The sequence below is a fragment of the Pecten maximus genome, chromosome 4, assembly GCF_902652985.1.
Source record: "Pecten maximus chromosome 4, xPecMax1.1, whole genome shotgun sequence".
NCBI classification, from domain to species: Eukaryota; Metazoa; Mollusca; class Bivalvia; order Pectinida; family Pectinidae; genus Pecten; species Pecten maximus.
In genome coordinates this window covers 40,443,087-40,458,129 of record NC_047018.1, presented here as the reverse complement: position 1 = coordinate 40,458,129, position 15,043 = coordinate 40,443,087, and the positions used below count along the sequence as shown (strand labels likewise).

At 35.3% G+C, this 15,043-nt stretch overlaps 2 protein-coding genes across 2 annotated transcripts; both read left to right on the top strand.

Moving 5' to 3' along the window:
- The first annotated feature begins 152 nt into the window (after nt 1-152).
- On the top strand, nt 153-3,367 carry LOC117326080 (MRG/MORF4L-binding protein-like). The gene is made up of 4 exons (XM_033882683.1): nt 153-243; nt 1,400-1,521; nt 1,928-2,105; nt 2,707-3,367. The coding sequence occupies exons 1-4, from the start codon at nt 174-176 to the stop codon at nt 2,880-2,882; spliced, it is 546 nt and encodes a 181-aa protein (XP_033738574.1). The 5' UTR covers nt 153-173; the 3' UTR covers nt 2,883-3,367.
- A 1,624-nt stretch (nt 3,368-4,991) lies between these two features.
- Nucleotides 4,992-8,782, top strand: LOC117326079 (hydroxysteroid dehydrogenase-like protein 2). Its single transcript, XM_033882682.1, has 7 exons — nt 4,992-5,115; nt 5,694-5,857; nt 6,611-6,824; nt 7,378-7,481; nt 7,765-7,866; nt 8,264-8,467; nt 8,681-8,782. Exons 1-7 carry the CDS (start codon nt 5,099-5,101, stop codon nt 8,749-8,751), a joined length of 876 nt encoding a protein of 291 aa, XP_033738573.1. The 5' UTR covers nt 4,992-5,098; the 3' UTR covers nt 8,752-8,782.
- Nucleotides 8,783-15,043: the final 6,261 nt, after the last annotated feature.

Here is a 15,043-nt window from a genome sequence, read left to right as displayed (position 1 = left end):
TCGAAAAACAAGTATTATCAGTTCTCGGACACATCATATATCAAATTAAGCTTAATTCGATTAAAACTATGATGTTGACTAGAGAACTTAACATTTTGTTTATATACATTAATCTTTATTTTAAAGTGAAAGTAGGATACGAAACTACAGTACCCAGTTTTTATGAAATAAATATGGCGGACGCAGAAACAGTAGAGATGGAAGTAAGCCTATTCCATGCAATGAGAGGACACAAGCCTGTTGGTGAGCAATTATATCGAAGTGATTAACTGATAAGTAGTCTTAAATTTTCATTTCTCATTGTTATCCTGGTTCAGATAGTATGTAGAATGTAAGGTTTTTAATAAATGTGGACCAAACGCTGAAACGGTCGCCGGCGAATGAAGTTCTCGAATGCCAATCATTTCGCTAAAGGAATTTCCAGTTATTTTATTTCCATCACACGTCACATGCAAATACTTTACCAAATATACTTTTCAATCGGATTGGTTGCACCAGTACAGAGTACTGGAATTATAATGCCTGGTCACATATATTCACAACATAAACACTGCTGTCTGTTCACCTATAATTTCTGCTTGGATCACAATTTCAATGCTTCATTGGACTTATTTTTTCATTTTTCAATGTACACAAATATTTCACACTGTTCAGCTAGCTGCAATAACATGGCTCTGGAGGACAGAAATTAATTTGTGACAGACTGGACATGAGAATCAGATCAGTGTATACAGGCAGGGTATAAATATTCGTTTTAACTGTTAGGCTAATGTTTTGTGACAAGATCAGGGCCACATGAACATTTGCAAATGGGTCTAGCTAGATCTATATAGAATCGCTGCAAAGTTAATATTGTATTTTTGTTTATATGATAAATTGAGGCATACAATTTCTATAAAAAAAAAACAAGTACCGGTAGATGTTTTTGTACATTTCTTTTTGTAAAAAGCATCATATGATACCCCAACTTATGTAGAATAACCCTTTTAAGCTGTCCAGGTTGGACCAATCTGAATCATAAGAGTCAAACTAAAACCTGTAAAGTGTGGTGGAGTGAATCATATGGTCAGTGGTAAAGGAAGTAAAAACAAATGCTTCGGAAAGAATACAGTTAAATGCAATGTCCTTTTTTTGGGTAAAATACTGTATGCATAGACTCAAGTGTGTTGAAGTGTCCCTATTCATCATTCAGAGTGAGTCTGAACATTTTCACAATCAGTTGGGGAGCGGGGCTAACATCAGTTTGTTATATTCAAATCACAATGATCTACCCATGACTACTACACCCATGTTACTAAGCAAACATTAGGTTTGAATGATGAATCGAGAAACTTCACTCAGCGCACTTGATTGTATTTAAGTTATTGCCAAGTTAAAAGTATCTTTTGATTAATTTCAGGTGTAAATCGACATTTCCAGATGCTTGTCATCCATGACAAACTTAATAACTCCTTTAGCAGAAAAGTTACATCCAAGCAGATTTGGAATCGACTGATCACAATGTATGACCTGACAGCGCTGGTGAGTAGGCCGACTGAAGGAATTATGCTACATCACCTTAGCATCCTTTGTTAGACGAGACTTAAGGATGTATGCATCATATAGATCACATCCAAAAGAAATCAATTATTGTTCAAATTTTAGATATGAAATTTGAAAAGAATTGGTCAACAGGCAATGTTGCAAATTAGCAATGCCATGTGAAATCCATAGCCTATCGAGAAGAAATCGACAATTGCATAAGCAACCTCATATATAGTAACTTTCTAGTGTTCTAGTGTTTATTAATTAATTCTTTTTTCTGATGTTTTCTAGCTAAATAATTGCAGCATGTAGTAAATAGCATTGTAAAGTCCAAGTCACAAATGCAATTCTGGCTACTTGAATGAAATAGTGAGTTTTCATAGTTTAAAATGTACTTTTTCAGAATGAATCGGAGATCTTGCCATTTCCCAACAAAGAGATAGACTTTGTCCTGCCAGAGGAAGATTTCTCAGACGTTGTACAGAAGGAGTTTCCACGATCACAATCTACCGCACAGAAGTCCCAGGACGACAGTAAAAGTGACAAGTCTGATGCTTCATCTAAGGACACTCACACATCAGGTATTTTGTAACTCCAATAACTGTCATTGTCTCACAAGTTTAAAATACATCTGATCCTGCCCTAAAGGCCACCTGTATATTACAAAAATGTTACACAACTATTGAATATAAATCGGGTAGGTTGTGACTCCAATTACTGACATTGTCTCACAGATTTAAAATAAAGTTAATCCTGCCTTAAAGGCCACCTGTATATTACAAAAATGTTACACAACTATTGAATACGAATCTCTATGAAAAGGCCACCTGTCTATAAAGTTAGCCTTGAGTGGTCTTAATAGACAAGTTTGATTGTACTGTATATATAGCAGGTAAATTCATGATTATAGAAGTAATGGCTCAAGAGTATAGCATGTATATTGTTTCATCAAAGTTCATTTCCTTTAGAAAGTTCCTTAACTTCATAAATTTTTCCATTGGAATGATAGATTGGATTTAAAGGAACTTCGTGTAAACAATACAATACTTTCTTATGGAAAATTGAATCCTGAACATAAACATTGAAGTGCCTGTTGAAACATGTGAAGAAAGTATGAAGAAGATGTATTATATTACTCCATAATGGATATTGATATTATAAATGGATTTACTTTATTTTCAGTTTCCAAGCAAACAAAAGCAGAAAAAAATGAATCCAAGCCAGAAAACAAACATACCAGTAACTTAATACATGGAAACACGCCTGAAAATTCTCCAAAACGGAAACGTACGAGGCAGACCCATTCTACACATACCAGCCCTGCAACTCCGGAGGTTCCCAGTAAACGTAGACGATGACAGGGAATATTAACTGTGTAAATGAGACTATCTGTATAAGAGTATTGTAAATAAAAGATACGAATGATTGTATGATTGGGTGATGAGAATATGGTTTGTGATGAGAATTGGGCATTGATGAACGCCATGTGAATGTTGAGAAAAAGTGGTATGATATAATGAGACATGAGAAAAGTGAACACTTCGTGTGAGAAAAATAAAAAAGAATATGAGTGATTGTAAGTGTGGGTGATTAGTGAGAATGGTACAGTGAGCATGTTTATGTGATGAGAATATGGTTTGATAAAAATTGAGGTGTGAGATGTGCATAATGATGACAATATGTTGAAACATAAGAGATGTGAGATGGAAATAGCGGAATCTGAGAGGTGTGTGAAATGTTAATATCTTGGCCTTCATTAAAAAGAATACCTCTTCCTTCTTGGAAGAGAAAAAGACAACTTTTTCAGTTATTTTCAGAAAAAAATGAATAAAAAATACTGAAATGAAATAACATGTTTTTGATCACTTCTGGTAACAAATGTTGGTTCAAGATCACTCATATCATATAATTAATGTATCATATAATTAATGGTGAATCTGGTGGTCTTTAACTCAATGGTAGGCATTGATATGTCACGCTCTAGTGACCTTTACTTCAGTTGAAATCCTGGTGCTTTCCAATAGGTTATGCTCTGGTGACCTTTACTGTTGCTAGATAATCATTGATATGTCACGCTCTAGTGACCTTTACTTCAGTTGTAATCTTGCTACCCTCCTAAGGTCATGACCTTTCTTCAGTTGTACTATTGGTACTCTCAAATAGGTCATGCTCTGGTGACCCTTACTTCAGCTCTGAGATACTACTGAAAAGTAACACGCTGGTGATCTTACTAACCTGAATTTACCCTTTCCATAAGACATTCTGCCGGGCAGATATCATTTAAACTCATTCATTACTTTAACCCTTGGGGTTTACCGGTACAGCACAGTTCGGTACAATAAACACTAAATGTCCTGTCAGGTGTTGAGGCCAGAGGAAACACTGACACGGTACTTTGATGGATAGGAATTTATGTCCTGGTAACATGGTATATATGATCCCTTGAACAAGGAATCCTCCATAAAACTTCAACATTTTGTTTTAAGATCAGTCGTAAAATTAACTGTATACAATAAGGGATTAAAGAGAATTTACAAGTACCTATCAACAAATAGCGATAACAAAATCGAAGATGGCTGCCCGTCGGCCATCTTGTTTGGGCACAACTAGGGGCCAAGGGATGCCTACATTTGAAGTTTCAGAAACTTTTCTAGAGATGGTGATGACAATTTTCCACTGCAAAAGTCCAAGATGGCTGCATATCGACTATCTTATATTTTCGATCAGACTCCAAATTGAATGGGCACACCTAGGAACAAGTAGCGTAGCTGGACCATATTTGATGTGTAAGAATTGGTAACCAGACATTAAGAGCGTTCTAGGGGGTTCCGGGGGCATCCAAAAAGCTTTGATCTCGAATGGTGCCATTTTGACTATTTTAATACCAGACGCAAAATTATACCAGATAAGTAACTGTTTAGCATAAAAGTAAAACTTGAAACGTACTAGTCAGTAAGTTAAATGACACAAAGGGTTTAAAGTGTTCAGAACAAACGTCAAATGTTAACATTTCTTGTCTTAAAAAATGTGTAGGGAAATGATATGCAAGCACGGGCTTATATGGTAGCTACGCGCAGGGGAACCAAATGAAACCTACATTTCAAGTTTCAGAAAGATCCGCCTTGTAGATTATTTACGGACGGCGACAGAGGAAGGGAATTTGTCACAATCATGGGTGATCTAAGAGACTGTCTGAATTCAAATTAAAACAGGAGAATCGTAATCAGTCTATATATATCAAGTGTGTAGATTGCAAAGCAACATGTGTTGGTCTATTTTGGATATCAAAAACAAAGAAAAAGCTACAATTCTTTAGATTCCATTAATAATCGTATTAATATAAAGGGACATCATACATGAACCACGGGCATTCGCCTTGTTGCATTACACCAAATATACAGTATATCGGGTGTATTGACAGACGAGGCGAGTGCCTGTGCATGAACACGGATCATTATTCGATGAACCAGCGCACGTGCCACACGAGTTACTGATTTATAAGAGTACACCCGACCAGACGTACGTAGTCCATTCAAGTTGGAGCTGTCTGCACCGGTCGTCACAACTGTCTACAATGTCTACACAGTCCAGGTTTTTATCAATATTTGTATGAATATAAGTCTTTATGCTTACAGCCGGTAATGACTTCAACTACCAGATATTTATAGATCTACTCACAGGGACTTGGCATAATTTCCATGGCCCATACATATCTTAATAATAGACAGAGATCGTGGGTTGCTAACTAAGTCCCTGTGTCCTTCCTTACCAGTCAGAGATTAGTCTTTGCCTACATGTATACTCACTGGGTGATTTTCTTAGAGAAAAAAGATAAAAAAAAAATTCTACGGAATGGTTATAATTTTGACCGCTATTTCCTCATATATCCCAACGCAAGGGATTCAAACCGCCCTCGGTTTAGTAGTTAAAGCACTTATTTTGGAGTCCTATTTTTAACCGCTTCACATAGACGAACTTCTGCGCCCGTAATATACAGAAATGGCATTTATTTGTTTTTTTATTTAAACATATCAATTGCCCCAAAGTTGAGCATGGAGTTCAATTCGCTAAAATAAGATTATCGCACAAACTGAACATTTACAGTATCTGTTATTGTACAGCTACATGTAGCCATACTGTAACCTGTGATTTAAATTGCCTATTGACAGTACCTTGGCAGGGAAGACTTTATTCATCACAGGAGCGAGTCGTGGTATTGGTAAAGCTATAGCCTTGAAAGCTGCAAGGGGTGGAGCTAATGTTGTCATAGCAGCCAAAACCACAGAGCCACACCCCAAGTTACCTGGTACCATCTATACAGCTGCCAAGGAAGGCAAGTATTATAAACCATATCATGATGAAATAACATGATTATCTAAATACGGGGATTTGGGTAAAGGGGCGTGTCCTGATTAGCTAAATACTAGGATGTGGGAAGGGGGACGTATCCTGATTAGCTAAATACTAGGATGTGGGAAGGGAGGCGTGTCCTGATTAGCTAAATGCTAGGATGTGGGAAGGGGGACGTGTCCTGATTAGCTAAATGCTAGGATGTGGGAAGGGGGGCGTGTCCTGATTAGCTAAATGCTAGGATGTGGGAAGGGGGACGTGTCCTGATTAGCTAAATGCTAGGATGTGGGAAGGGGGACGTGTCCTGATTAGCTAAATGCTAGGATGTGGAAAGAGGGGCGTGTCCTGATTAGCTAAATGCTAGGATGTGGGAAGGGGGACGTGTCCTGAATAGCTAAATGCTAGGATGTAGGAAGGGGGACGTGTCCTGATTAGCTTAATGCTAGGATGTGGGAAGGGGGACGTGTCCTCATTAGCTAAATGCTAGGATGTGGGAAGGGGGACGTGTCCTGATTAGCTAAATGCTAGGATGTGGGAAGGGGGACGTGTCCTGATTGATTAGCTAAATACTAGGATGTGGGAAGGGGGCGTGTCCTGATTAGCTAAATACTAGGATGTGGGAAGGGGGACGTGTCACATTAATAGCCAAATTTGAGTAGAGGGGTGTGCCATACTCACCTCAATACTTTGTGGTGAATAGGAGGCGTTATGTAGATTACTGTTTTTGTGACGATAGTGGAGGAGGCTGGAGGGGCGTGTCTGCCGTGTCAGGTGGACATTCGATATGAGGATCAAATAAAGGCCGCTGTGGAGGAAGCGGTGGCTAAATTTGGCGGGATCGACATACTGGTCAATAATGCTAGCGCCATCAGCATGACCGGAACACTGGACACTGAGGTGAAGAAGTTTGACCTCATGATGGGAGTCAACGGACGGGGCGCGTTCCTATGGTAACAACTTACAATTCTATAGTGTATAGTCATGGAAAATGTATATTTCGTGTTGCATTTTACGTGGAATATTGATATCGGGGTATTATAATTATCTATATGTATAATTGCCATATGTGTCCTTGTCTATGTGCTAACAACGGAAAAACTCCGTGATTCTGCTCCTCATCCAGCTCAAACAGGCAAAAATGTTGCTGGTCTAAAACTAAATAGATGCATGTATTCTACAGAATTTTTTTGTTAGTCAGTCGCAGAACTTCAGCATCCAGTCTAAACCGTATGATGCGGGGTTTGCTAATAAACGGTTAAATAATGATAAAGGTCTTTAATTAAAACTGTTTCGGACACAAGAGTATATATACTAGTAATGGAAATTAAGCGGAGTTAAGACTGTGTTCGCATTTGAATATAAAATATGTTTATATAGTAAATTAAGAGTTATGATTTCCATAAGAACACAAATTAATTATCTTACGAAATCCTGACGTGTTTGGAATATCTCTTTAAATTAAACATTTATTTATTTATCTATCTATTTTTTCATTTATTTCAGTTCAAAAATATGTCTCCCCTACCTAATGAAAAGCAGCAACCCACACATCCTCAGTATCAGCCCCCCTCTCAACCTGAACAGTCGTTGGTTCAAAGATCATGTTGGTAAGTTCGCTTGACGACAAAATAAGTATAGTCCAGACGTCCCATATCCCAATCAACTACGATGTAAAATAATAATAATAAAAAAAATCCAGTTTGTAATACCGGAACAATACAATAACAGACATCTGACAAAAGATGTTTTAAGAGTACAATGGGCCGAGATTCGTCGTGTTATGAGTAGAATTTCGGATGTTTCTCGATTCGATAACAATATTGAAAACTGCATTCATATCGAAACTGACACCATATATTGCTCAGATTGGTTTTGAAATATACTTTCCAGCCTACACGATGGCCAAATACGGGATGTCCATGTGTGTGCTAGGGATGGCGGAGGAGTTCCGGTCAAAGAACGTAGCCGTAAATGCCCTTTGGCCACGGACTGGTCAGTAGGCTGTTTATTGGTTTTTCCACCTAAACCACAAATGTCTCGGTTTTTGCACTTCGAAATTAGTGTAAATTTTGTCTAATGTTAATAGTTAAATGTACATAGGACAGGAATTCATTTAAGCTCTTATTTTGTTTTCTAATCCAAATGAATGGTTGTAATTGTAAACTATTGAAATCATGCAGCTTATATACATTGTATACAGTATATATAAACATAAATTTTGTCATTATTATAGTTGTTGTATATACAATGTATTATAATTCTGGTCATTTTCCTATTCTTTTCATGAATGGAAGTGTGTGTTGGTTATGCTTTCATATTTTAAGTAGCGGCACGTCCCCTGTATTAACAAATATTGCAATTGATTCCCAATGTTTATTTCGCTACTAAGCTATATACACGGCGGCCGTCCAGATGATTTGCGCGGACAACAAAGAAATCATCAACGAGTGTCGCAAACCTGAAATAATGGCGGACGCGGCCTACACCATCCTGACAAAGGACAGCAAAACTTACACAGGGAACTTCGCAATTGATGACGAGATCCTTCGTGATGCGGGTGTGACGGATCTCAGCAAGTATTCCTGTGTAGAAGGTAGGTTTATTCGGGACCCTCTCCAGTGTTCCAACAAAACGTGTAATGATTTTTTCTAATTTCTTTAAAAGCATGTTTTTGTCCATTTCTCTCTAAGAATGGCATTACACACGCTCACCATGTCTTTCTTCACACTTTGTATTCATGGACGTATTGTAATTTAAAGTTATTGCTTCTCCAAAAAATCATTAATGCTGCCTTTTCTTCATACAGGTGGAAAACTATCCCTGGACTTTTTTCTGGAGGGAGACGTTCCGGGTCAGGAGCTGATACAGCCTGCTTAGAGATATAATTCTGCTGGTTGTATCTCCGCGGAAAAAAAATAAAGTGCCAAGTTCAAGACATTTAAATGATTTTCCTCCCATTTGTAAAAGAAATCCTCGAAAATATGAATCTCCGCGTAGAAAATAAAGCGGAAATATCAATTTATGACGAGGCCAGCATAACATTGTATGTGGTAGTAGATTACTGCGACCTAGTTTTCACGCTTTGGTAACTTATACAATTCTTAGTGCACAGTAGCACAGGGGCATTTCTAGTATTATATTTAAAAATAACTAGTCAGAAATACCTATATAATACATCATATATACAATATTGTTTATTAGATAAACAAATAATTATTATCATGTACAATTAATTTCTTTATTAATTATAGCTTATTTTCTACCATGTTATCAATCAATCATTTTATTCCGTATGCAAATAGCATATAGGATCACAATATACATACACATGACAACAATTTACATTTGCGCAAGACGGCGGAGAACACAGCCAATGTAACACCAAGTATTATACATTTCAATAAAGCATGTGTTAATATATATATATATATATATTTTTTTTTGCCATCACAAAAAGTGTATATCATACAATTACAATATTACAATTGCAATTTTAAACTACACGATTTTTTAAGACATAAAAAGACAATCACATACTTGAAATTATATTCCTAGACATATTTTCTCTAGGAGGTTCTGATAAAGAAAAAACTATTGTGCAATTACTAATTAATTTACTATTAATCAAACATATAAATACTTATTAACTAAGTAACAGTGACTTCCTTTTGGCCGTCGCCTGAATTAAATATTTTCCAAAATTTCTTAAAGTTTTTATATTGGTACTACAGAACAATTCAGTCATTTTGAAAACAGATGGACGGCGATAAAAATATGGTTTTAAATACTTCACCCTTAAATCCAAATACTTTGGACATAACAAAATAAAATGGACTTCATCCTCAACTTCATGATTATCACACAGAGTACACAGCCTTTGGTGTCTAGGGATACCACTGTACCTACCAATTTCAATATATATATATATATTCAACGAATGAGCATTTAATCTGTATTTGGATATTATTCGTTTTATTTTGAAAGTTAATGGTTTACTGAGATAGTCCTGTATGATAAACGTATCAACGATGTGTTTATATATGGTGCACTTAGAAGAGCTTTCTAAACTAGCTCTCGTTTCTTGGATAAAAATATCTTGTAACCGTTGTTTATACAATAACAAAAATATGTTTTTATTTGGTACGTTCTGTGCATATCATACATCGCCAAAACCAAGTGAACATAAGTCATTTTTCAAATTATGAACCCAATTTGCTTTGCTATTAGGCTTTTTAATGTTAAGTTCGAATAACTCATTATAGCAAGCCCTCAATATACAGTTTTCAGTATTCAATAGTTGTAGCCAATATTTAACAATAAACATCTTTCTCGTTATATAAAAAGGAAAACGTCCTAGTTCAAAATACACCATAGAATTGTTAACAGATCTTTTAACGCCCAAAATCGACTTTAAAACCGTCAAGTGTAGTTTTTCAACCTGTGGCGCAGTGTTATAGCCCCACACTTCACAAGCGTAATTCAGAATACAGGATACGTATGTATCAAACAATGACAGATTTGTATTTTCATTTAATATAAACTTTTTCATTTTACGATTAAGAAGATAATATGATTTTCTGCCTTGTATAGCAATATTATTTTGTGCTATTGTAAACTTACCATTGTAATTAAAAACTAAACCCATATTTTGAATACAAATCGAAATGGACAGGCAAATTTCATTACTGTGTACTTTATATCGACCGGAAGGTTCATGTCATCCTTTTTGGGAAAATTTTAAATATTCTATTGAGAAGGCCTTAGAAATTACAACGAATGTGGTAATTGTTGGAGATATAAATGTTGATTTTTTAACCATATCGCATAACCATATTTTAAATCAAATTATGTTGGAAATGGACTTAACCAATGTTATTAATGAACCCACTAGACACGGATTGACGAGACATAGTTTATTGGACCCTATTTTATTGAGTGATAATTCTAGATGTACAGATTCTCATGTTATTAAGATAGATCGTAATATAAGTGATCATGACGGATGTGTAGTATTTCTGTCTATACCCATTAGTCTATCCCGTAACTATACCCGTCAAGTTTGGTCATATAAAAATGCAGATTTTAATAAGTTAAATAATTTGATTAATACTTTTGATTGGGAAACATTTTTCCAAAATTTTGATTCTGTTGATATCGCCAGTGTTAGATTCACTGAACAGTTTTTATCATATGCTTCGGAATGTATACCAAAAAAATCAGTTGTTATTAGACCACAAGATAAACTATGGATGAATTCAGAACTCAGGAAAGCTATGCGGCTACGAGATAGACTCCGGAAAGTATTCAAGCGTGTTAAGTCCATTTCCAATCTAACAAAATATAAACAACAAAGAAATAAGGTCAATAATATGAAAAAGCATGCAAGGGAGTTGTTTTATGATAAAGTTGGGGACATTATTGATAAGCTTGACACTAGTAACCCTAAATCTTATTGGAGACTTGTTCGTAAATTATATAAACAATCTGAGTCGCTGGAAGTTATTCCACCACTTACGAACCCAGATAGTGGAAATATTGAACTTGGTGATATCGAAAAAGCCAATATTTTGAATAACTATTTTTGTTCTATTTCAACAATTAATGATAGGGAGGTTCCATTACCAAATTTTAATCTTAGAACTAATTCTTTCCTTGACTCCGTTGTAGTCAGATCCGACGAAGTTTGCGATATTCTGAAAATTCTTAAACTAGGGAAAGCATCTGGTCATGATACCATAAGTCACCATATGTTAAAATTTACTGCAAATTCCATATGTAAACCTTTGTCAATTTTGTTTAATATGTCTTTTAATCAAAAAAGTTTTCCTGAAATCTGGAAGAAAGGCGTTGTACTTCCCCTTTTCAAAAAGGGTGATAGACATTTAGTGTCCAATTATCGACCAATTACTCTTCTGTCTTGTATCGGTAAAGTTTTTGAAAGAGTTGTTTTTAAACACATTTACAATTATTTTCATGAAAACTCCCTTTTCTATGAAAAACAGTCTGGTTTCATGTCATGTCACTCTACAGTGCACCAACTTATCGAAATTTACCACAATATTTGTTGTTCACTAGAGGAAAAAAAACACGCATGTCTTATCTTTTGCGACATCTCCAAAGCGTTTGACCGTGTATGGCACAAGGGTTTGTTAATTAAATTAGAAGCATATGGTATTAGGGGTGATCTTCTAGAGTGGTTAAAAAATTATATTTCTGATCGTCAGCAACAAGTTATAGTTAAAAATGTGTACTCCAATACAGGTTACACGACTGCTGGCGTACCACAGGGAAGCGTTTTGGGACCCCTTTTGTTTTTAATATATATAAATGATATTGTTGATAATATGAATAGTATATCTCGTTTATTTGCTGATGACACTTCGTTAATGTATTCTTCATCATCTCTTTTAGACATTCAAAGATCTCTTAATAATGACTTGCAAAAACTCAATAAATGGTCTCAAGACTGGCTCACTAAATTTAACCCACAAAAAACTGATGTATTGCTAATAACAAATTCAAAAAATATTCCACCCTTGAACCTTACTTTTGGAGAAGAAACTTTGAAACTAGTTAGTAACCATAGACATTTAGGTGTGACTTTCAGTTCGGATGCAAAGTGGTCCCTGCACATAGCAGAAATAATAAAAACATGTATGAAAAAAGTATCGGTGTTAAGGAAATTCAAATTTTTGTTGAGTAGAAAAACTTTATTACGAATTTATAGAGTATTTGTGTTGCCTGTATTGGAATATGCTTGTGAGGTATGGGATGGTTGTTCTCTGGCAGATGTAAATAAACTAGAACAAGTTCAACTTGAGGCAGCAAGAATCATTACCGGCATGCCATCTTTCTCTAGCAAACAATCTCTATATAAAGAATCCCAGCTCCAACCTTTATCTGAAAGAAGAAAGTTCCGTAAACTTTCAATGATGTATAAACTCCACAATGATTTAACTCCTTCCTATTTCAGCAATCTTCTTCCTCCAAGAGTAGGTGAACGTAATTCGTATAATGTTAGAAATAAAGAAAACTATACCGTTCCAAATTTTCGATTGTCTACTTCTTATGAATCCTTTATCCCATCTTCTGTTAGGTTATGGAATAATTTACCTATTGATATCAGAGAACAGCCATCCATTAGTAGATTTAAATCCAAAATAGAAAACAATCGTGATATATTACCTATTTATTATCTAACTGGAAATAGAAAATTAAATGTTTTACACACAAGGTTAAGACATGTTTGTAGTAGCTTAAACTATGATTTGTATAGAGTAAATATAATTAATGATACAACCTGTGCATGTGGTAATGAGTGTGAAAACGTGTATCATTATTTTTTTGATTGTATATTATACAGAAGAGAGCGTGAAACTTTATTTGATAATCTCTCCCGCTATTGTAATGTGACTCTTAATGTTATTCTCTGGGGTTCTCCTAAACTATCTGATGAACAAAATGGCTATATTTTTCAATATGTTCAAAATTTTATTAAATCCAGTAATCGATTTTAGGTCATCTCTCTCTCTCTCTCTCTCTCTCTCTCTCTCTCTCTCTCTTAAATTAACTGGCATTAACATATTTACTTTTCATTCTGTCCCTCATCTCTGTCTTTTCTTACATCATATACAAATTTTATATACTGTATTATATTGTAAATTCATATTATGTACATAATGATTATTGGAAGAAGGCGTTTTAAGTTGCGATAACTTGTGTCCTATTCCTGTTGTTATATTTAACAATAAAACTATGTTTAAATCGAAAAAAATCGAACTAAACCCAAATAACAAAACTGGTCTACTATCTCAATAACTTTACCATCATATATCCATTGTTCATTCGGAAACAAACGCTTATTTTTTCTAAATACCACAATCTTTGTTTTATCTACATTGACGGACAAATTCCATCGATCAGAATATCGTTTCAAGAAGTCAAGCATATTTTGAAGGTCATCAATATCCTCAGAGAACAAAATAGTATCGTCTGCGTACATGATCAAGAAAAGGTTAAGCATCTGTATTTGATAACTTTGACAATTAGATTCAATAAGTTCTGATTCCATATCGTTTACAAACAGGGAAAACATTATCGGCGACAAAGATTCTCCTTGTAATAAACCGACCTCTAGGTCATACATAGGAGATATCTCGCCATGTAATTTTACACAAGATTTTATACTATTATATACAGATTTAATAACATTTAACAAACGTCCTCTCACCCCAGATTTCCAAAGCTTTAGCCATAAATTACCATGTGATATACTATCAAACGCTTTTTTGTAATCAACGAATACACAATACAATCTTTTATTGCTCTGTAATGTTTTAGTTATTAAACTATTAAGGACAAAAATGGCGTCTCTGGTACCACTTCCTGGCTTAAACCCGAATTGAGCATCATATATGACGCACTCACTCTTACTCCACTCTAACAGACGCTTATTCAAAAGTGATGTAAATAGTTAGCAAGCACTTGTTCGGCATACAGCCGATGGTACTCCGGTATTTTGTCTCCGTATACAATCGGACACGGATAAGTCGAACCATCGGATAAGTCGAATATTTGGCTTGGTCCCGTCGACTTCGACTTATCCGAGTTTTACTGTAGGTATTTATGACTTTTTTTTAAATTATAAGACTAGACATGCCCCTGTTGTTGTAGTCGTCGAAGAGTAGAAGAAGGCCATAGTCAAACTTGGGGAGTGGTGTTGTCATAAGGTCAACATTAATTGCATATGTACAAAAGTAGGTCACTATGACTTTCGGTGTTCATTTACTTTATCTTTGCTTAATAGTTCAAATAACAGATACATACACATTTTATAGGAATTAGAATACTCTACATAGCCTACACACTCACACTCGCCAGAATTATGTAGTATACCATTTCTGAATGCATTCAATCGTATAGATAAAAAGGCCTTAAAGGCGCAATAAATGACCATTTGCAAAAGGCTGGTACTTCTAAGATTAGATAATACTGCAGTTTCCAGTTTTAGAATCTAATGATTCTTGAATAACATGTCTCCGAGAAAAATACAGCATCGCGTAATTTCTTTCTGGTCCTGAAGAATATCATAGATGATTAGTACAGTGTATCAACAAATCAACTCACAGTGTTTTAAGGCAAATCATGATATCTTTAAGTTCTGTCGCCA

Excerpts from the sequence above, each read along its gene's own strand:
- LOC117326080 (XM_033882683.1), top strand. The coding sequence starts at position 174 with ATGGCGGACGCAGAAACAGTAGAGATGGAAGTAAGCCTATTCCATGCA. Across the intron at positions 244-1,399 it reads GAGAGGACACAAGCCTGTTG|GTGTAAATCGACATTTCCAG; the intron begins GTGAGCAATTAT and ends GATTAATTTCAG. Across the intron at positions 2,106-2,706 it reads TAAGGACACTCACACATCAG|TTTCCAAGCAAACAAAAGCA; the intron begins GTATTTTGTAAC and ends CTTTATTTTCAG.
- LOC117326079 (XM_033882682.1), top strand. Across the intron at positions 5,858-6,610 it reads CTATACAGCTGCCAAGGAAG|TGGAGGAGGCTGGAGGGGCG; the intron begins GCAAGTATTATA and ends TTGTGACGATAG. Across the intron at positions 7,482-7,764 it reads TTGGTTCAAAGATCATGTTG|CCTACACGATGGCCAAATAC; the intron begins GTAAGTTCGCTT and ends TATACTTTCCAG.